General features: G+C 39.6%; 1 protein-coding gene across 5 annotated transcripts in view; it reads left to right on the plus strand.

The window, feature by feature from the left end:
• The window catches only part of EGF (epidermal growth factor), a 62,007-nt gene that overhangs the window by 13,311 nt on the left and 27,679 nt on the right, over positions 1–21,017 (plus strand). For all 5 annotated transcript variants that reach the window (XR_008577126.1, XM_054825501.1, XM_054825502.1 and 2 more), the window contains exons 3-12: positions 214–413; positions 1,404–1,585; positions 4,460–4,690; positions 6,370–6,572; positions 11,273–11,398; positions 12,409–12,531; positions 14,992–15,114; positions 16,329–16,454; positions 17,452–17,588; positions 19,445–19,593. Coding sequence is in view for 4 of the 5 variants with exons in the window: in XM_054825501.1 (XP_054681476.1) it covers positions 214–413; positions 1,404–1,585; positions 4,460–4,690; positions 6,370–6,572; positions 11,273–11,398; positions 12,409–12,531; positions 14,992–15,114; positions 16,329–16,454; positions 17,452–17,588; positions 19,445–19,593 (1,600 nt within the window). In the remaining variant the exon portion in view is untranslated. The remainder of the gene's footprint in view (positions 1–213; positions 414–1,403; positions 1,586–4,459; positions 4,691–6,369; positions 6,573–11,272; positions 11,399–12,408; positions 12,532–14,991; positions 15,115–16,328; positions 16,455–17,451; positions 17,589–19,444; positions 19,594–21,017) is intronic.

The raw sequence follows: 21,017 nt of genomic DNA on the forward strand, positions 1-21,017 counted from the left end.
TGACTTAACTTTCAGCATTAAATGTGAAAGAACCATTACATTTATGTCTTATTGGTTTTCCGTGATATGCCTAGAAAGTTACCATTAAAATATGAGAGAGATGGTTAGGTCTTGAACTATCTCTTTGGCTAGTGTAATACTGATGAGAACTTAATGCAGCAAAAGTGCAATACTTATCTATTAATTGGTCTCTTTTTGTTTTCTCCATACCAGACCCGGCGCCATTTCTACTTTTTAGCCATGGAAATGCCATCTTTAGAATTGACACTGAAGGGACCAATCATGAAAGATTGGTGGCTGATACTGGTCAGTCAACGCTTATGGATTTTCATTATACAGAAGAGAAAGTGTATTGGGTAGACTCTGAAAGGCAGCTACTTCAAAGAATTCACCTGAATGGCACAAAAAGAGAGGTAAAGTAATCAGTTCTCTAGAATTCTCCAAGTTAATGGGCATAACATTCTCTGCGGAATGATCTTTAGGTACAATTCTGCTGTTCCTGTTCATTGATTAGCACTTCAGACTTATTAAATACTTTTTGCTGTTGTAATAGTTATGTTCCTGAGTCTAGTCTGTTTTACTGGCATTCACGGTACATTTAGTATTTTTGTGGATCAAGTGAAGGGGAGTTAAAAATGAAGGAGAGGAAATTCAGCCGAACTAAAGCTTTGAAGACAATACTGTTTCTATCAGTTTTAAATTAATCCCTGGCATTATGGAAATTTGTCTTCCAGATTATTGTAACTCAAAGTAGCACAAATGGTATGAGAAGAATGTGCTTGAATTCCTGCTCATTTTTTCTCAAACCTCTTATTGGTTTCTAGGGTTGCATAAATGCTCCTTTTAGCACTTCATCCTTTGTTCAGAAAAAGATGTGCAGTTCATTGCATCTGGCTCATTAAGAAGGGCAGGCAGGCTGTTATGGCTGAACTTTAATGCTGCAAGTGCCTTCTTTTGTTTGAGAGAGATTGCCGGTGTTCCTGTACCCATGTGGAGTCTTCACTGATGTATTTTACGCTGATTTTTAAGGATCAGTGTCCAGCAACAGTGTGTTAGGAAGTCTTCCATCTGTAACAGTACAGGTCTGGGTGCTTCACAGTGTGCCAAATGCAAGAAGTTGTAGCTAAGCTAAAAGATTAGTCCAGTGTATTTCTCGTGGAGAACATTTTCCCCTTTTGCAGGGGGTTATTCAGTTCAGAAGGGGTATGTGCAAGTACAAAGACCAAATGAAAGTGATGGTTAAAGAATAAGAAAGAGAAATATCTACAAGTCTGAAAGAAAATGAAGCAGGCAAAAGAATGAAATGGAAAGCTTCAGTCTGGCACTCCATTCCCTGTATTGAAAGTCAAGTTTAGGGTAATGATTAGAATGCTTCTTGTCAGCTTTTTTTGTTTTGTTTACAGAGACTATGTTACATAGACAAAGGCATTTCAGGATTTGCTATTGACTGGATAAATCAAGACATTCTCTGGGCCAATAGACAGAAAGCAACTGTAGAAGCGACAGACATGAATGGGAAGAAACGCCGAGTTCTTCTAAGAGATGTTGGTCGTCCCACAAAGATTACCATTGATGCTGAGCAAAGGTAATTTTAACTAGGTTAGTAATTTCATTGAAATGGACTCAAAATACACAAAGAGCTATGATTGTGATTTATAGGCTGCTGGGCTAGTCTGTGCACACTGCATTATCTATAGTCCAATACCTACTTGAACTTTGACAAAAGAGGATAAAAGATTTATAAGCATATAAGAGATAGAGAAGTGAGTGAGAAAAGCCCACCAAAGTCTAATGCAGAATCTATACCTCTTGGTCATTAGGGAAAATTTTGCTGGCAAGGAGAGCTGAGGGAAAAAGAGGCATTGCTGGTCCTTTCTCAAAGACAGCAAAGTTTCAGGGCAGGAGAAAGCAGGATTGGAACAGCAAAGGGAATGATGCCTGCAAATGCAGGGAGTCCCTTGTGCTCCAAATCTGGCACACTCAGAATATGAATTGGTATGTTTTCTGAATAAAAGGTCTAAACTTAGTTTTTCTCCTGTTTCTCTTGTCTCTGTCAGTTGCTCTGAATATTGGTTCTGACTCTACTGTTGCTACTTTGTGTCAGTAGTAATTTGCTCTTCATAAAGACACTTTTTTCAGCTTCATGCCATTTACACTGAGAACCATGCTCACGTAAGAGATTTGGTCCTCTCAAGAGTCATCAATATGAATTGTCACAGTGGTCTCTCCATGCTAATTTCTCTTTATGCATAAACCTCTTCCATCAAAGCTGCAAAACTAAAAGCTTGAGGAGACTTTGGGATGCTTCTGTTTTGCACACCAAACCATGTTTTTGTTGCCGCTTTTGATTTGCAGTAAAGTTGCTCAGCAGCGTGTGAAACTATTTTAATATTAAGGCTTATGTGTCCTTTCCTAGTACCTTTATACATAAACCAATCTTCTGATGCTTGTAGCATTACTGGTATTCTTTGGAGTCTTGTCATTTGGGTAGGATTTAAAGATCTGAACATCAGACTATATATATATATTTTTTTTTTCTTTTAAATGTGGTATTTACCAGTCTTGGAAATATTCACAAGTTCTCAAACCCACTGTCACATGCCATCGAAACACATGTTACAAATGGCATTATAGGGATATATTTGCTGAACTTATGCGAAAGTTTAGGGAGACTCAAGTGCGTATATTCACCTAGGTGTGATTCACTGCGCATAAAAGCTGTACTCACGTGCTTGCAGGGAGGCCAGCAAGCCAGTAACAAACTGTAAAGAAAGTAGACTCCAAGAAGTCTAACATCATTTTTATGCCCTATGGTAATTTGCTTGTATGAAAACTCTGAGGGCTTTATTTTTAAGGTTGTGAAGTGAATTAAACCCCACAGTATGTTTACATGCACAGGCATAAACATGAACTAAATCTGATATTAACAATGTCTTCCTTCAAATGTGTGCAAGTCTTAAGTAATGAAGGTCAATGTGATACTCTATTATTAAAGTTTTTCTCAAAAGCTGTGTCTGCATATTAGTAGTGATAAGATTATTTTAGTAGTAATAATATAACTATTGCTGTAAGATTGATTTAATTTTTTATGGTGTTTAGAAATGCCAAGAAATAAGGATTAAGGCTAAAGAAAAATAGAGGGCAAATACAGTAAAGGCTGGCAATTACTCAAGCCAGTTTCTAGTCTTCATTCTTCTTCTGTTTTTCTGTTTGTTCATATCATATCCTGTCCCTACACTGATTTGCAAAAGTTGTGCATAAAGACTATAAGCGCTTAGTTTCCTTATGTGTAAAAAGTGAATCCTAGCATTTGTCCAAACCTCCAGAGTAGTGGAAGTTTCTTAAATAACAGGTGCTATAGAAATGCAAGCTTTAGTACAGTCCCTTGCCAGTGAGATCTAATCAATTTTGGGGCCTTTAACAAGTGATTAACATAAACATTGTAAAGTTGGCTTTATGCTACATTGTTTTGTACATATAAATTCTGCAATTTTGTGAAAATAAGGCAAAATGATGATGCCTCTTGGAATTTTTGTGCGTAAGAAACCCAAGCAAAGAATCTAAACCCAAACATTAAAAAATAAAATATATACAGGAACAAGGGGTAACTTGCTATTTTGGAAGAACTGTTGTTAACCTTAGTCACATCAATAAATCTGGGTTCTGATCCATGAATAACTTGACAAGCTTTAGTGCATAACTCTTTTGAGTATTGGAGCTATATTTTGACTGTGTCTTAATTTAGTAATAGCATAGTCTGGCTACTATAACCAGCAGGAAGGTAGAAAGAAATGAGAACAATAATAGAAATGGTATTTTTAATTTAAGCACTTAACTGATGTGTTCAACTAGAGTTTCTGGAGATAGATTCCTCCCCAGAGGCAGAGGGCAATGTGTATCTGCCTCAAAGACGTGCCTTTCCCCAAGTTTGCAGGAGTTCCCCATAGATTTGAGAGATTATTCCAGTTTCCTTCTCTGACTGCATGGCTGAACAAAGCAGAGACAGACAATAGTGCTTCGTGCTTCAGTTGGGCTGATTCCTGCTTGACCTACATGAGAGAAATTTCTAGTATCTAACTGCCTCCTAAACAGAGTCTCTGAAAAAACATATTTATTAAAAAAAGAAAACAACTGTAACAAAAGTTCAGTGGTAACATTGCTTCTGTTAAACGGACAGTGCTTTGTTGTCGAAAATTATTTCCAGTCTTAATAGAGCTATGTTAAGAGGAGGTGTCTATGGGGCTTTCCTGAAAAAGGGGAGTACGTATTAAGGAAGTCCCTTGCTTTGTTATCAATTTTGGCTCTCAAAGCACTGTGGTAAGACTGAAAAATTCTGTATACAGGAGTAACTAAACAAGGAGTGTGTAGCAGTGATATGATCTTGCAAATGTGGGGTTTGTGGGTTTTTTTGGGGTTTGTTGTTTGGTTTTTTTCCAAAACATGCCTCTCTTGCCTGCAGGCTATTATTTTGGTCTTCAGATGGTACAGTTTCCAGCATACACCGAATGTCCCTTGGTGGAAGCGACGTGAGAAATGTTTTAAGAACCACAGAAAAAATAAAGGCCATCTCACTAGATTTGGTTGACACAAGGCTCTACTGGATCCAACATGACCACAGGAAAGAGATCTCCCATATTGGATCATGCGACTACGATGGCAGAGCTGTTCGTTTGCTCAAAAATTCTATTCGGTGAGTTTTCCTGAGCTTGTCAGAAATAAAACACTCATTTCCTGGGGATGCAGTTAAGCTCTCTTCCTCATTCTCCTTTTTATTTTGTCAGTTCATAACACAATAAGGAGTATAAAGTGTAGCGAAAATGGCCTGTAACTGTAAATCTAAAACTACTGATAGGAAAATGGAAAAAAAGTCACTGTTGTAAGGATAACACTGCCACTCAGTACTCTCCATCTTCCAAGCTTTTAGCGAATGATAACTACTTAATCCTTAGAAATCCTCTCTGAGTGTTTATCAGTGGCCTTTTTCTACAGATAGAGAAGCTAAAAGCAAGAGATTAAATGATTTGTCCAAGGTCACAGTGGGTGAACTCAGGTGTCTGAGCTGTGCTCAAGAGACTGAGCTAGATCAGGTCTTTCCTATCCTCCTCTAAGCCTGTTGTCCTCCTTAGCTGCCAGGTGGGGAGACTTGGATAACCCCCTGTGCTCAGATCTCCAGCAAGCATCAGCAGATGTGGTGAAAACCGTCCTACACAATGGACTTGTTCCCCTCTGCTCCCTGGTGCTGGGGCTAAGCACAGCTAAGGGGGCTGTTAGACCCATATGCTTCTGGGTGCCTTTAATATTTGGCCTTCATGCTTTGCAGTGGTACAGATGCTCCATGGTGGGCATGTTTTTGGTGAGGTACTCAGGAAAAGGTTACCCTGTACTACTGCAGTTTCTGTCAGTATGGCTGGATCGGCATATGCGTAATACGGATTGCCAACTGCAAAATGAAAAAAATACATGGTTTTGCTGGCCTGCTGATTTAAATATGCAGCACACCATTTGCACATGATGAACACAAGGTACATTGCCAGCTGTCACACTGGATTTTGCCTTACCCTTTTCCCCTTTCTCCCTCCAGTTGGCTGGTGTTCACTAGGGCATCAAAACTTTCCCTTTGAGCCTGGATGATATGGATTCTCCTTCTTCCACCTGGAATCTGTACTGGAAGGTGGAGGCCAAAAATCCCTCTTTCAGTATTTTTTCTGCTTTCCCTCTTATTTAAAACTGGGCCCTTTTTTGGGTTTTGCTGGCTGCTGTAACAGACCGGCAAATGAAAACTAGATTCACAGATTGGTAGGGGTTGGAAGGGACCTCTAGAGATCATCTAGTCCCACCCCCTCTGCTAGAGCAATAGGAGAAGCAGCAAGATGGATTTTAAGAACGCCCTACTCCTACCCCTCTATCTCCACTCTTATTTCCTGGGACAGTCAAAAATGTCAGAGCAGGCACTGGAAATTGGGAAATGGGGGAATTTATCTGGCCTACAGCCTTGAACAAAGTAAGTATCCATTTCAGTTGCTGAGTTCACCAGAAGCAGGGTGATACCTAGGCTTTCTCTGTCAATTGAGTCAGTCCTGAACAACAACTCATATAACCTGTGAGAAATGCAGGTTATCTATTTTGCATCTATTTCTTGCAAATCTGCAGGATTCTGGGTGCTGGATTATTTGGGAATGTCTGTGGCACCACATCTGATTCTCATATATATAAGATAAGATAGATATATATACATATATATATAAAAGAATACAAAAAAGGTTATTTACAGTGAACTTGACTGAACTAGATGCTCAGAAAATGTATGAGTGAGTAAATGTATAGCGATTGGGTAATGTGCCGCTTTGTGTTATCTTCTCTTTGTTGTAGACATCAATTGCTTGGTATGTCTCTCTTTGCTGAGCACCTGTACTATTCAGAGTTGAAATCTGGTATGATTTGGAGAGCCAACAAGTATACTGGAAAAGTTTTAGTCACAATTAGCCTGAAGCCATCATTTTTTCCACCAGTGGAGATAAAAGTGGTGCATCCATTTAAACAGCCAGGTGCAAGAACAGATTCTCAGGATTTCGGTAAGTAAACTGTAATGATACAGTTGATGTGTGAGAACAATTGTATTGAATCATAGAATGGTTTGGGTTGGAAGGGACCTCAAAGATCATCTAGTTCCAACCCCCCTGCCATGGGCAGGGACACCCTCCACTAGACCAGGTTGCCTAAAGCCTCATCCAACTTGGCCTTGAACACTTCCAGGGATGGGGCATCCACAACCTCTCTGGGCAACCTGTTCTGGTGCCTCACCACCCTCATAGTAAAGAACTTTTTCCTTACATCTAATCTAAATCTATCCTTCTTTAGCTTAAGGCCATTACCCCTTGTCCTATTTCTCCATGCCCTTGTAACCAGTCCCTCTCCAGCTTTCCTGTAGGCCCCTTTTAGGCACTTGAAGGCTGCTATAAGGTCTCCCTGGAGCCTTCTCTTCTCCAGGCTGAACAACCCCAACTCTCTCAGCCTGCCTTCATAGGAGAGGTGCTCCATCCCTCTGATCATCTTCATGGCTCTCCTCTGGACCTGCTCCAACAGGTCCATGCCCTTCTTATGTTGGGGCCCCCAGAGCTGGACGCAGTACTCCAGATGGGGGTCTCATGAGAGCAGAGTAGAGTGGGAGAATCCCCTCCCTCAACCTGCTGGTCACACTTCTTTTGAGGCAGCCCATAATTCATACAATCTGATTTTTCACAGTAATAATTTCGTTCGGCAAAATTCCTGGCCTCAGTGAAGTCAAGGATGAAGTTTCCTTTCACTTCAGTGATCCACGGTTCCACTTAGTGTGTGTAACTCTGGGTGGACTATCAGGCTGGTAGTGTGCTGAGCATGAACTGCTCATTTCATTAATCTGAATACACATGCAGATAAATGTGTTTTTTTCCTTCTCTTCCCATTACTTACACGAAGATGGTTTTATATTTTCCTGCTAAATGCACAAAGCATACAGCTTTTTAATCTGCCATGTAGATTATCTTCATCAAATGTCTGTTCCCTTCTTATTCTAATGTACATGTAAAAACCTCTGATTATTATGGCACTGAAGGATTTTAAGTGCATAGTATGTCCTACAAGTGATACTGTGGATGTCTCAACTTTTGCTGTGAAATGACTGGATTAAGAGTCAGCCTGTTTCAGACAGACTTGAAGTTGCCATAACAACTGTGGAATAAAAGCCTTGGGTCTCTTTGATGTCAGTTGCAGCCTACAGTATGAGGTGGTCATGTCACTGTCTTTCACTGTGGATCAGAAAATGAAGGTAGTTGACTATGGATAGCTCATCCTCCTTGAGGATTCCTGCTGAGGCAGTAGGAAGTGGACGGTGTCCAGGGGAAATAAGGTCTTGTCCTCTGATATCTGGAAAGCAGACATAAAGTATCCTTGCTTTAATGGAATAGTTTTGGTTATCAGTTTTGCTTGGATATAAACAACTATGCAAACAGCAGAGAGGCATTTGTGTGTTGAGCAATGGTTGCAGAACTCCCAAGGGAAGATGGCCATGGATTCCTGGAGGTATAGGTGGTATAAAGTCAGGAGGAGAAAGTAATGTTTGTTCATATGAGCAAAAACGAAACTGCAAATATCTCTCTTGAACCACTTCTAAATATCTACTATAAAATAGGCTCTGTCTTTCTTCATGCTAACCAACAGCATTACATGGTACTATTCTCTCTCTCCTTCCTGAAGCCTGGTCTGAGTGGGAAAATCACAATTTTCAAGGGAACTTTCCCCTTCAAATGCTTTGTTTGCAGTGCAGAGAGCTGTTGAGATGCAGAAGAGCTGTTGAGATGGAAATCAAACTTGTACTTAATACAGGGACCGTCCATTCAGAGACAATACTTGTTCTGTGCTTCCTTCGAGGAAAACATTCATCTTGGCAAATGGAAGCTCTTTTTTCAACCGTCATGTTTGGTGCTTACGCACAGAGTAACTAGGGAAGGAAACATTTGTGGTGCAGTGACATGTCCACACATCTCAGGATTGTTACAATGAGATTTGGAAAGTCTCATGAGGCCTCTTTGGGTGTCTGTCACCATGTCTACATATGCATGAATATGGAGAGGAAGAAACAATGACCAAGAAGGGTAGTTCATGACAGTGGTCTCTTGAACCAGGGGGCTATTGGTTGTGTTACATATGTCCTCTCCACAAGAGTGTGTAGCATAATTTCATTGACTGTTGGCACTTAGCTTTTATTCTCTTGGAAGATTAACTCCACTCCTTCCAACAGAACATGCTGCTTTCTGGTGTTTCTCTTTTGACTGGAAAGAGAGTTTCCCTACCTTTATTAATAAATAAACTACCAGTGTTTTTAAATGCCTTGCAGTATATACCCTTATATTTCTCACACTTTTAGTACATTTTTGTATGGTAGTAATTGTTGTCAGCAGTAGGCTTTTTTTTATTCCAAATACCTTGTTGTAAAAACGTCTAGGAAGTGACGGAGTAGAAAGAAGCTTAACGGGCTGAATCCAGATGAACCTTTTGGACTTTGTATGTACGTTGCTTGGCTTATCCAGTGCAAGAACTGGGATGAAAGGAGGACTAATGAGCCTGGAGTGCAAATAAGATTTATAGCTGATCTTACAACAGAGAAACCTGGACATAAAAGCATACCTAGACTAATTAGACACTCTGTACAAGCTAAGAAAGTGTATGTTGCAATGTAGTGTCAGCTGTGAATTATCAGACCTTCTTTAAAGCAGATAGCAAGTGAGTTCCTTCAGAAAAAAGGGAACTGGCAACAAGTGCTCAACTGACATGATTTGATTTTTAATTTTTTTTTTTGAACTGGAATTTGGATTATTTACTTCTTAAATTCCTCATGTCCCCTCTTCCCTTTCTCTTTCAAAAGACTTTCCTGGATTGGTCAGGGCTGATAAGTACAGAGGAGCATTAATTCAGCTGCGGGTTCGCCATAACCCCACACAACAACTGTGCTATGGCAGTGTCTGAAAGATATCCTCTAATTTACCTCAACTCTCTTTGACAGCTAACCTTAGATTTGATGACAGTATATATATTTATAAATGCCTGCTGGCATTTTTATTAATGGTTTATAAAATATCTTAATTACCTTAAAATTTCAAAGACTGCCTCTGGAATTTTTTTCAAGCATCTTCTCTGACAGATTAATGATATTCAGTACAATCAGGATTTTTTTTTTTTTTTTTTTTTTTGGAATAATGTTGTGTTTCTTTCCAGTCTGAGATACCAGCATCAGGCTATTATTTGAGAACGCCCATTTCCATATAAGAGAGGTGATGGGAGGGGAAAAAACCCACAAAACCCAAACAAGCTAGAAAGTATGGTTCATAATGGTTGTCCTTCCAGAAAAGGTTACCTTAAAAACTTTGCGATTCATAATTTAGTCACTGTTCACTTTAAGCTTTGAAATGTGGTTATTTTTTTACATATTGATTTGGCAATATCAAGTTATAATAATTATTCAGTTAAAAAAGAATATCTTCTTGAGATTGCCCAGATGGCAAAATTATTGCTTCTGTTATTTCTCCTGTAAGTCCTGGGTGTCTTAGGTCTCATTAAACCAATAATGGTACAAGCAAGGGGCAAAAAACCAGCACCAGTGATAAGCATAAGATGCAGCCTTGAATGCAGTCTTGTTTCTGTTTTGTATCGTTTTGTGATTGCATGTACTTGCACTTTTGTCATTCTAATGAGTTCTGTATTTGAAGATGAGACACTCCGCTACCGTATGTTCCTGATTTAGTTGCAGTAGGGACAAAGATTAAGGGTCCAATTCAAAACTAGTTCTACGAAAAGAGAGGCTCAGCTAAAAATAAGTAAAATTCAAGTCTCTCAAAAACTAGCATTCTTAATTACATAGATAATATCCATCTAGTCATCCATTCATCATTTTTCATTTAGTGATACAACTTTTGTTAGAGAAGAATTAAACAGGTTGATGTAAATAATTGCAATGTTGAGGATTTCGGCTGAGCTGAAGTGTCAGTTTGGGAAATTATTTCAGTCTTTTATAGATTTGATCTGTCATTCCACCAAATGGCGAGCATTTTCTCTGTGGTGGCTAGCAGAAGACTAAATGTCGAACTTAAATACTATGCTGCTTTCCGTCTATTGGAATTTGGAGGGTGAATTGGAAATAGCACAAGAAAATTGTTCACATACAAATTTCTTTGCCTGTGTGAGCTCATGATTTCTTGTATGTTGCACAGATAGCCCAGGGCAAAGCCAATGTTGTGTGTGGGTGGCTGCACACCCACATTCAGTACCAGCAGTTCAGCTATTCTTAGCTTGGGAAAGGGGCAAGCAACCCCAGAAGATTAGGAAGATTAAAACAAAAATAATAGTTTGGGAGACAAAAATAAAACCATGAGTGTTGCATATCTGTGAAAGCACCAGCTCTAAAAGATAGCTGAGCACAGACATGAGGCTCTGCAAGTCCTACCACTCCCTACTTCAGGTTCTCTCTAGATCTGCTTGTGCTGACATGGGAGCTAGAAATGATCGTTTGCATAGACCTACTCTTAGTCCTCCAAGTACTTTCATTTTTATAGTGGCTTTTTGGCCTAATTTTACCAATAGAAAATAATAGAAGTTATTTTCTATTAATAAGAAGTTCCTTGGTTTGAGCAAGTAGCTATTGAGAAGACACATCACTGAGCATCTTTGCTCAAAATAGTTTCTCCTTGAAGGTTAATATGGTAAGAACTCTATTACATTTACACTATATTTGTTCTTCCAGAAAAAGGAACTTGTGATTTGAACAAAGAAAAGTGCAGAAGAAGAATCTGCAGGCCAGACTCAAGGACTCATCGGTGTAAATGTTCTAGTGGCTTTATTTTAAGTCGAAATAAACAGTTTTGTGAAGGTAATACATGAATCTCCTGTAAGCTTTATTCCAGTCAGATGAAAAAATTCTTCTATTCTTTTACTTTACTCATATCTTGAGTATGAAAAAACACTCTGAGGTCTTAAAACTTCCAGGTGGACCATTTCAGTTTCGTGCTCTTCCAGGTTCTGAAATAGTCTAAAAGGAGATGTATGAACATGTCATAAGTGCTCTTCTTGTGAGAAACTTTGGTCTTAGCCTAAGTAGTTAAAGGAGCTTCTGATAAGTAGACATGCTTATGGGTACTTATTTATTTTTTAAATAAAAATTAAAACAGATATATTGCTAAAGGTGAAACACTGAAAAATCCTGCAACAAGATGGCTGTCTTAAGTCCCACTTTCAAAAAAGACACAAGTTCTTAACATGCTTCTAAATGTTTTAATCTGGATTGTTTTAATAAAAATCTAACCTTACTATTAATAATAGTTAACATATCACTTTTAGAAGCATCTTTTTCACTACACGACCAGATTTGAAAAGAGATAATTGCATCAAAGTTCCTAGCTTACAGGATTTACAGACCTGCCTGAGCAGCAGCCATCCAGTTCTCAGGAAATTCATCAGAATTGCTTTCTGAATTTCAACTTCTAAACCACTTCAATTTTTTGAGAATTTTACTTAAGTCAAGTTGGAGCCAAATTTTTTAAAAGAATTTTTGTCTGAAGAAAGTGTCTAATGTAAATTTTTTGGGTGCACAGAGGATTTAACTGGCACTGGAACGTGTATGGGAAGGCATACTTTTGAAAGTCCTCTAGGCACCTGTGCCAGACACATGCAACCTGTGTAGGTTTTGCTAGAAGGTTTTTAAAACCTATTTGATTAATGTCTGCAAATTTGCTTTTTAATCACTTATTAGGACCAACATATTTTTGTAAACTTAATGGGAAAAAGAGATATTTCTTGAAGACTCTTAGGTGTTTCATTAATCTAGTTACCAGGCACTGACTGACGATGTCATTCTGACACAGCGAGTGTTTCTTTTGGCAGATATCAATGAATGTGGCTTCTGGAATCACGGCTGTACTTTGGGCTGTGTGAACGTCCCTGGTTCCTATTACTGCACCTGCCCAAGAGGTTTTGTTCTGCTGCCTGATAGGAAAACATGTCATGGTAAGTAGCGGTAATACATGAACGCCTGCCGTATGATATCAGAGGGAGTCCTCATGTAACACTGCAACCGCCGAAAGTTTTGTGTGTTGCGTTGCTTGCTTCCAATCCCTTATTATGTAAGTAGGATCAGCTTAAACTGAGTGAACCAAATTCAGATGTCATGTTTAAGGAAGTGTAAGTTACACGTGAGTAATCAAGTGTGAGCCTCTTCAGGAGGGGGAAAAAAAAAAAAAAAAAGACAGGTCTCCAGAGAGACCTCTTAGCTCAGATTAGGCTCTGTGGCACATTCCAGGTGGATAGGCAGTTATATCTTTTTAAATGCTGTCTCTGAATTTGGCTCACTCTCTCTAACCTGCGTAACAATTTGCACAGTCTCTGAATGAGCAGCTTATAGCATCATCTTTTTTCTCTTCAGATCAGGGCTGATAGCATTGCTAATTTGCATGAAATTAATGAAATTAAATGTATGTGCATCTGTTGACAATGAATAAGACACATGGAAGTACTCATAACGTTGTTTGTTCTGGGGGACTGCTGCATTTTTGGTGGGTTTTTTTTCCTTTCATCAATGAAATTGTGTATAAGAGGTATGCCTGAGAGAACTTATCCATGTAATATAGGTATGTAAATGAGGAAGCTCTCTGAAGCTGGATAAATGTGAATAAACCAAATGCAGAGAACAGAGAAGTGGAGGGGAAAAAAACAAAGATCTGTCTGTCAGTAAACTTCAAGGACCATATTTTAGTCACAGTAAAAGTCAGAGGGAAAGTTTTTGTTCTTCCTTTATGTAGCATTGTGTATATTCAGCCTACAAATGAATTAAGCCTTTCTAAAGTAAGTCTAGAACATAAAATGTGAAACACATCCAAGTTTTGAGGTCTTGGGATATTCCCAGTCACTTTTCTATTTCATAATGAAGTGGAACTTAGGCATAAGCAAAGGATCCTTCTACCTTGGTTCCATGGAAATAAAACCTCATTATACGCCCCCAGTAGAAGTGCCAGTGCGCACCAATGAGTTCAGTCTGGATCATGTCAGGATCAGGACCTAAGGTCCTGATATTAAATATTGCTACTAGAGAGTAACAGAGTCTAATAAACTCCAGCAGTCAATCTATTTTAGACCTCCAAGAGTCGCTTCCCCCTCTCTATTAAGAGGGAGCCAGGAGTAGGATTCAGTGACCCAAACGTGGGGGTCCAGGGTGCGTGTGACAGCTACAGAAGGCAGCCAGATGTGACAGAGGCTGTTGGGACGCGGGATATCCTTTTCTATGCAAAACAACACTTAGACGCTGTGCAACTCAGTCCTACTCTGGATGACTAGCTTGAACTATATGCCTACATTTTAGGTGGCTCAAATTAAATAGAAAGTAATGTTTTTTTAACACGGGCTAGGGATGCAGCATGGACAGTATAACTCCTTAACTACTGCAGCACAAGGCAGATGTGTCACCATCTATGCAACCTGAGAGAGACGCAAGGTGAGAAGTCCACATGCTGACCAGACATTTTGATGCTTTCTCCTCCAAGTCCTGTGCAAAGCTCTTCATCTAAAGCCACAAGCTCTAGTGAGAAAGAAACAAGATCAGTTTCTTGCCCCCCTTCACTGTGCTTAAGGAGTTAGAACAATACGGTCTGAAGCACAGTTGCCCTGGTGAAGCAAAATTTGCAACAGCTATGCATCATTTAATATGCAGCTGTGGGAAACCTGCATTAGTTCCAGTCTCCCAGCGGGTGTTGCCATATGGCACTAGTATTGGCATAAAGAGATGCAGCCCTGCCATACAGAGGGTGGAAGGAGGATATCTGGTGAAATTGCATTAAAGAAATACTCAAAAAAATGTTGGCACTCCAACAATTATAATGGAAAATACAGGAAAGCTATTGCCAGGTCCTCAGATGGTTTTGCCCCTACAACTTCAAAAATTACCGGTGAGGAACATAGTTGTATTTCTGGAAGGTTCATCTGCTGTTTTCATTGGTTCTAGCTCTGTTACCCTTGGAGTAATAGGATAGTACTTTTTCTTCATTCACTTTGTGTTTTATACTTATTCTTTCAGCATAACTTCTTTGTCATTTTCAAAACCTGATCTATGTAAAAAAGACAGCTTTCTAAATTATTTTTATTTCAGTAACACTTCATACAATTGTTAAAAATTTAAAGCTGATCAGTATAATGGCTTTAGGACCCAGCAATGTTGGCTTTCTCCTTTGCTATAGTTAGGAGAAGGATTTTGGAAATTTTGGAAAAAAACAAAACAAACAGAAACAAACCCCCAAAAGACCACAGAAGTGGTGTACTCTCAACATCATAATTTCATTTTTTCCTTCTCTTCCTTCCCTTCCTTTCTTCCTTCCTTCCTTCCCTCTATTTAAGAAAGTGTTAACATATTTTTTGGGGGCATTAGTAAAAATTTTTATCATAATTTAAGATTTTTTTTTCCTCTCTAAATTACTGTAGAGCTAATTTCCTGCACAAGTAACGACACTGAATGTAGCCATGGTTGCCTTCAAACATCTAAAGGGCCTGTGTGCTTTTGTCCTGAAGGATCTGTACTCAAAGTGGATGGCAAAGCATGCACGGGTAAGTAACATTTTTCTACCTGTAGTGACTGCCAAACTCTGTTCTTGGCACTGAGAGCCAGAAGTGAATGATGGCATTTTACACTCATTTTGGACAGCTGTAAATGATTGTACATGGTAGGAGGCAATGGAATGTCAGGCTCTTTGAGCACTGAGATGAGCAATATTCATCTTCATTTTTTGATAGATGTGTCTTAGCAGCAACATCCAAGATTTGCAGGTGAAATTCTTTTGTTGTCAGCACAGATCAATGCACCTTCCAGATGTTAGTTGCAGGAGACATCTAAAATTTATATCTGAGGGGAAATATAGGTACAAAACTAGGGCTTGAAATCTCAAGATGCCTTTATTGACATCGTGCAACCCAGTTTCAGAGTCACTCTAACTTACAGCAATTTTATCTAATTACCCACAGATGGAATTTTTGCAGTCAGAGTATTTGAAGGGGCTACACCCGCTAATCTGTCATTCCTGATTCCAGCAAGCTTTCCAAATTCAGGGGACTGTAGCTTTTCAACTGTATGTTTTCAGTCTTAGAGGTCAAGAGAGCTGCATTAATGCCAGCCTTGCACCTTGAAAAATCCCCTTCCCGTTTTTCCCTTACGTACTGTGGACTGTACTATATCCATGGATTCAGTAGTGTTGCTGTTTTGGTAGGGACACTCCATGGAGTAAACTCAGATTGGCATTGTGGATATAACCATTGTACAGCCCCAAGAAGAAAGAATATTTTCTTTTTATATGAAATGTTCGTTTGTTGTATTAGAAAGTCAGTGTATTTCATCAATTCACCATCCTAGCCTAATTAACTTCTGGGGAGAGAATAGCATTAATTTGCTGTTTCTTCGCATGGAGTGTAAAGTCTGATAAAATCTGTTATTCTGTTGTAGATAGGATGAGGTTTGCATGGGAGAAAGAGTTCTCTGAAATAATGAACACATGGAAGCCCCCTTCATATACCCCACTCCCTCACCCCCCCATCTTGTGTTGTGAATTTTCAGGAAAAACTCTGGAAGAAGTTACTACTAATTTGATTTCATTTCACTAGACTTTTGCTTTTAGCAGAAGACCTTTCAGTAAATCTGTCAGTCACTGAGATGCTTTGCAGTGTAGAAATCCTAAGCAGAGTGAATCCTGCTCTTGCTTATACTTCTGATTTTGTTGTATTTTTTTCTTAGAATGTCAAAATTAATTTCTTCAAATGCTCTGTTTAAGGTTGTACATCTCCAGATAATGGCGGCTGTAGTCACATATGTTCTTCTTTAAGCCCATCCTCCTGGAAGTGTGCTTGTTTTCCTGGATATAAGCTTCAGCGAGACAGAAAGCACTGCACTGCTATAGGTTGGTATCTTGGTATGCCTGCATATTTCTGCCAATAAGAGCAAAACCATTTTACAGTACTTTAAAGTGGATTGCATGACTGGGATCCGTTTTTGTACTGGTTCTGGGTTACATTGTGAAACTTGGGAAGTATTATTTGTTTGGAAAAGTAACCTATTATGGAAATATACCAGAACAAGCACCAGTATATGGTTCAGTCACCTTCAGAGAAGATTCAGTCTATTATCCAACAGTGTGCATTTCACTCTGGGCTTCTGTACTGTGGAGGTCTATCTGCAGTATTCAGGGTTTTGTGCCTTCATGTAAACGTGGGTGTAGTTTCTGCCCAGTGTTACAGAATTGGGGGGGTGAGGTGTCTACATTTGGAGAACAGGGTAGGGAATAGTCTGTTGAAGGACTTTCCCTACAAGGATATTTCTCCTCCACTGGCCACAGGAAACCCAGGTATTTGATGTGATGTTTGGATTCCAGACCCTTCCATTTCTTCTGAGAAAAGGGCAGACCCTGGTGAGCAGCAAGGTATAAGCAATTGCATGAGAGAGAGGAGGAAAGAGAAGTTTGTGATTCGTTTCAGGAATAAGGGAAAAGCTTTAATTTTTTTTGGAGGACAGCATTTTTCTTGCTTTTACCGTGAAAGGATTCTCACGTGCAAAAGTCAAGTCTTTTGGCATTTATGGTGATGCTGTGAAATGCAGAGGGAAGATTGTCTTGATGCTAAGTCACTCAGTGTGAAGTGCAGTGGGGCTAGAGACTGCCTTTATCACAAATTTTGAGGCTGTTCTTGGTCAAGGCACTGATGCTGAAAACCTATATTCATGTTTATCTTTGGTTTCTGAGGCAAGTGGAATGTAGGACAAGGGCCTTCATTTCTTTGTGCGTATGTTCCTCATTTTGTCTTCTGCCGTTACTTACTTACGCTAAGTGCTGGGTAGTGATACAGGCTAGAGATCACTTTGAACCTATTGGGATTAACAGATCTGCAAATTCTCATCTACAGGTCCTAAGCCATTTTTGTTATTTGCAAATGGCCAAGATATCCGCCAGATCAGTTTTGATGGAACAGATTATGCAAGTTTACTTGACTGGCAGATGGGAATAGTCTTAGCACTGGACTCTGACCCAGTGGAAAATAAGGTAAGGCATTAAAAATGAGAGGATTTTCAAGTGTTGCAAGGACAAATGGATTGTGCTTTCATGTGCCTTAACCTTTCTGCTGTCAGTGATCCAGATAACACATTGTGCTGCTCGTTGTGCTGTTGCCTGTCCAGGAGCACAATGGGTACAGGATGCCAAACATTAGTTGAAGAGTTTCATCCTTTACTTACCAATTTAATGGGCTTTGTACATTGACATGGCTAATTTACAGAGAATTTGGATTTTTAAATTCACTTCAGGCATGATTTCAATTTCAAATAACTTTTGTGTGATTGGTAGTTTTCTCCCTTAAGATTTCAGTACTCTTTTCTCGAAATAAATTGTAGTTTGTTTATTGATTTTGTATCAAACAACAGTATCTTTCTTCTGTACACCTATGTCCCACAATCCCTACTAAATGTAGGAGTAATCTTAACAAGAATGACTTCCTATGTCCTGACATTATTGAACAAAACTGCTGAACGCTCACTGGGTTTATTGTTCTTATGAAATGTATTCCTCATATTACAAGATATTGCTGTTGGAAACGGGAGTTTTCTCTGCAATAAAGAGCTGTATGTATGTGTGGCCGCATCCCAGTGCCCTACTCCTTGCCTGCAGAGGTGGGAAGGAGTTCAGCTGCGCTTTGCTAAACCTTCTGTGGCAGAGAGTTTGTTTTTTTTCCCATGGTGAGACTTACACTGTAAAAGTGTTACAAAAAGATACTGGATGGTACAGTGAAAGCTGATGAGGAGCTCAGTTAAGTTGCTGGAAACATCTCAAGGCCTGGACGGACACAACTAAACAAACAAAAATGTTGCCAGATCTGCCTTACAGGAGAATCGTTTCAGGCGCTGCTGGAACATCGCCACTTGCTCCTGAAATAGGGCCCTGCTGGGGAACTAGCAGTTGTTCTGTGCTGTGCCAGATATAAATCAGCCGCACCGGTGACGCTGGGTGCGCGCTCTTGTTCTGCTCCATAAGGAGCTCCTCACGGCGCTGGGGTTGGCGGCGTGGAGGTGATGCGCCATGGGCTGGCCAGGCTGCAGCAGTCTGGTGCTGGTGGCACAGAACCGAGTAAGTGCAAGGTAAATTAGCTCCGCATCACTCTGTACTCCCATGGTCATTGCGTTAGCTGGTTTAATGCTAGAGGCCTCTCTCCTGCTTTGTTTGGCCTCATTGTTAGCATCAAACCAAAGTTATTTGTTTTGTTGTTACCATTTGCAAAGAAAGTCTCAGCAGTGCTTTGTACATGGTTCTGCCACACAGTGTTTGGCTCCCTCTGGGTATCAAATACAAGGCAAAATTTTTTTCCTCATCCTTGGAAAACACAAACCTAGTGTCCCCACCGGCAGAGAACCTCTTCTGGAAATTTTACAGCCTTAGGGGAAAAAAAAAAAAAAAAAGAGAGAGGAAATTATATAACTCCTTTTCCCTTCCCAGCTCCTTGACGCTCATGTGCTACCAACCTCTTCTTCCCACTCCCCCCATTTTAAAATGAGCAGCCAGTGAAATAATAACATGCTGCTTTTTGCCTGCTCCTACTTTTGCTTCCTCAGCTGTGCTTCACGTGAGGTAGCTGAAACAAACTCACAGGATATTCAGAGGGCTGTATATAGGGCAACCAGGATTTACAGCTAAGCACAAGCTGCCTGTAGAAGTCATCCTGGTTGAAGGATAAGTGCCTTTTTATTTGATCAGGGATCACAGGTTACCTGTGCAGCTTCTTGTGAATAAGCAGTTCAGGGAACTTTCAAGATGAAAAAGTTATTTTAGAAATGGAACTATTAGACAAGGGAAATGGAGCAGAAAGTGAGATGGGAACTAATAACACCTCATTTATTATTTCTTCACAGATTTACTTTGCCCACACTGCCTTGAAATGGATAGAACGAGCTAATCTGGATGGCTCAAATCGGGAAAAAGTTATTCATGAAGCTATAGATATACCCGAAGGCCTTGCTGTGGACTGGATTAACCGTAAATTGTATTGGACAGACAGAGGGTACATGCTCCACAGTGCATTTATGTTGAAGCATGCCATAAAATATTTGGAATAAATGACTGGTGATACAGAAATAGCTGAGATATCGCTCTAAATTCAGTAACGCTTCACATTCTGATTGGGTAGCTGTAATCTCAAGTATATACAGTTGGAAGGTTCTTTAAAACTGAAATGCTGGAGGTTCACTTTGAGTCTGCTATTGTATTTTTATCTTTGTCTTTCCAAGAAGCGAGGGTTTGGACACAGTTGCAAGGAATCTAAAGCATGTGCTGCACGTATACATATATGTATGTCCACATGCACGTGTGAATATATATATGTATACACTCATATTTATATACATACACTGCATGTGTGTATAAATCTTTACATAGATATAAATAACAACTATCACTGCACTGAGTACATCTTGGACAGAAGTCAGCATTGTTGACAGCTAGAATCATGCCCCTTTAAGCTAATGTCAGGCTTTGTCAATTATCTCTGAGAAAAGAGGAATGGCCACTGGCACACATTATGACTTCACATTTCAGATGATACCCAATCTTAAATGCAGAGAGAAACAAAATCCACCTTTGGTGAAAAGGCAGTGTCAGATCAGAACACATAATGAAGACTCCTTGAAGAGCGGTCATGATGTTGCAGTGTGACCCATGTTTTATTAGTCAGTAAAAAGTGGTTTTGAACATCCGGATCACCCTCCTCCGTCCTTTTAAATATGCTGCTAGTCCACTTCCTTGCTATTAAGTACAATCTTGTCTAGATGATTGTGCTCCTGTATAAATATGCCAGCATTTCTTGTGAAATGGGAAATTGTGGTGCTCGTCTCTGTAAGACAAGAGTCAAGGGTGAAGCCATGAATTGGTATCTGCCACGTCCTTCTCACTCACTGCATTTACCTGCCTGTATTGCACATTTGCACAAATATATTTCTCCTTCCATCTCTGTGTGGCCTTCCTAGGCAGGTTTAGGTGGGCATGGAAGGCTGTAGACTTGCTTTCAGGTAGAGGCTGATACTTATTTGGCAAGGTGAAGTTTGTAGCAATAAGTACAGTTTTCTGGAAAAATGTTGGGTTGTGAGACTGGCAATGTAGATTCTATACTTGACTCTCCCATAGATTTTATGAGTGATCGTGAGGACCTTAGCTTCATTCTTTCCCGTAAAATAGATATAATGTGTAAAATGCTTGGTGATTTCTGGATGAAAAATGCTATATAAAAGTACTACTTCAAAAAAGTCTTCATACATTTGATAATGTCATTCAGTTGGAGCTTATTTTCCTCCTGACTCCCTTGAAAACTAACATTCATCTATTAGTGATCAAACTTCCACCTCATTATTTGCCCAAAAAAGGAGAACTTCATGTCTTCTGCAGAGCAGCAGGTATTTTATCAGCATGCCCTGGACTAGATAATGAGGATGT

The sequence above is a fragment of the Grus americana genome, chromosome 4, assembly GCF_028858705.1.
Source record: "Grus americana isolate bGruAme1 chromosome 4, bGruAme1.mat, whole genome shotgun sequence".
NCBI classification, from domain to species: Eukaryota; Metazoa; Chordata; class Aves; order Gruiformes; family Gruidae; genus Grus; species Grus americana.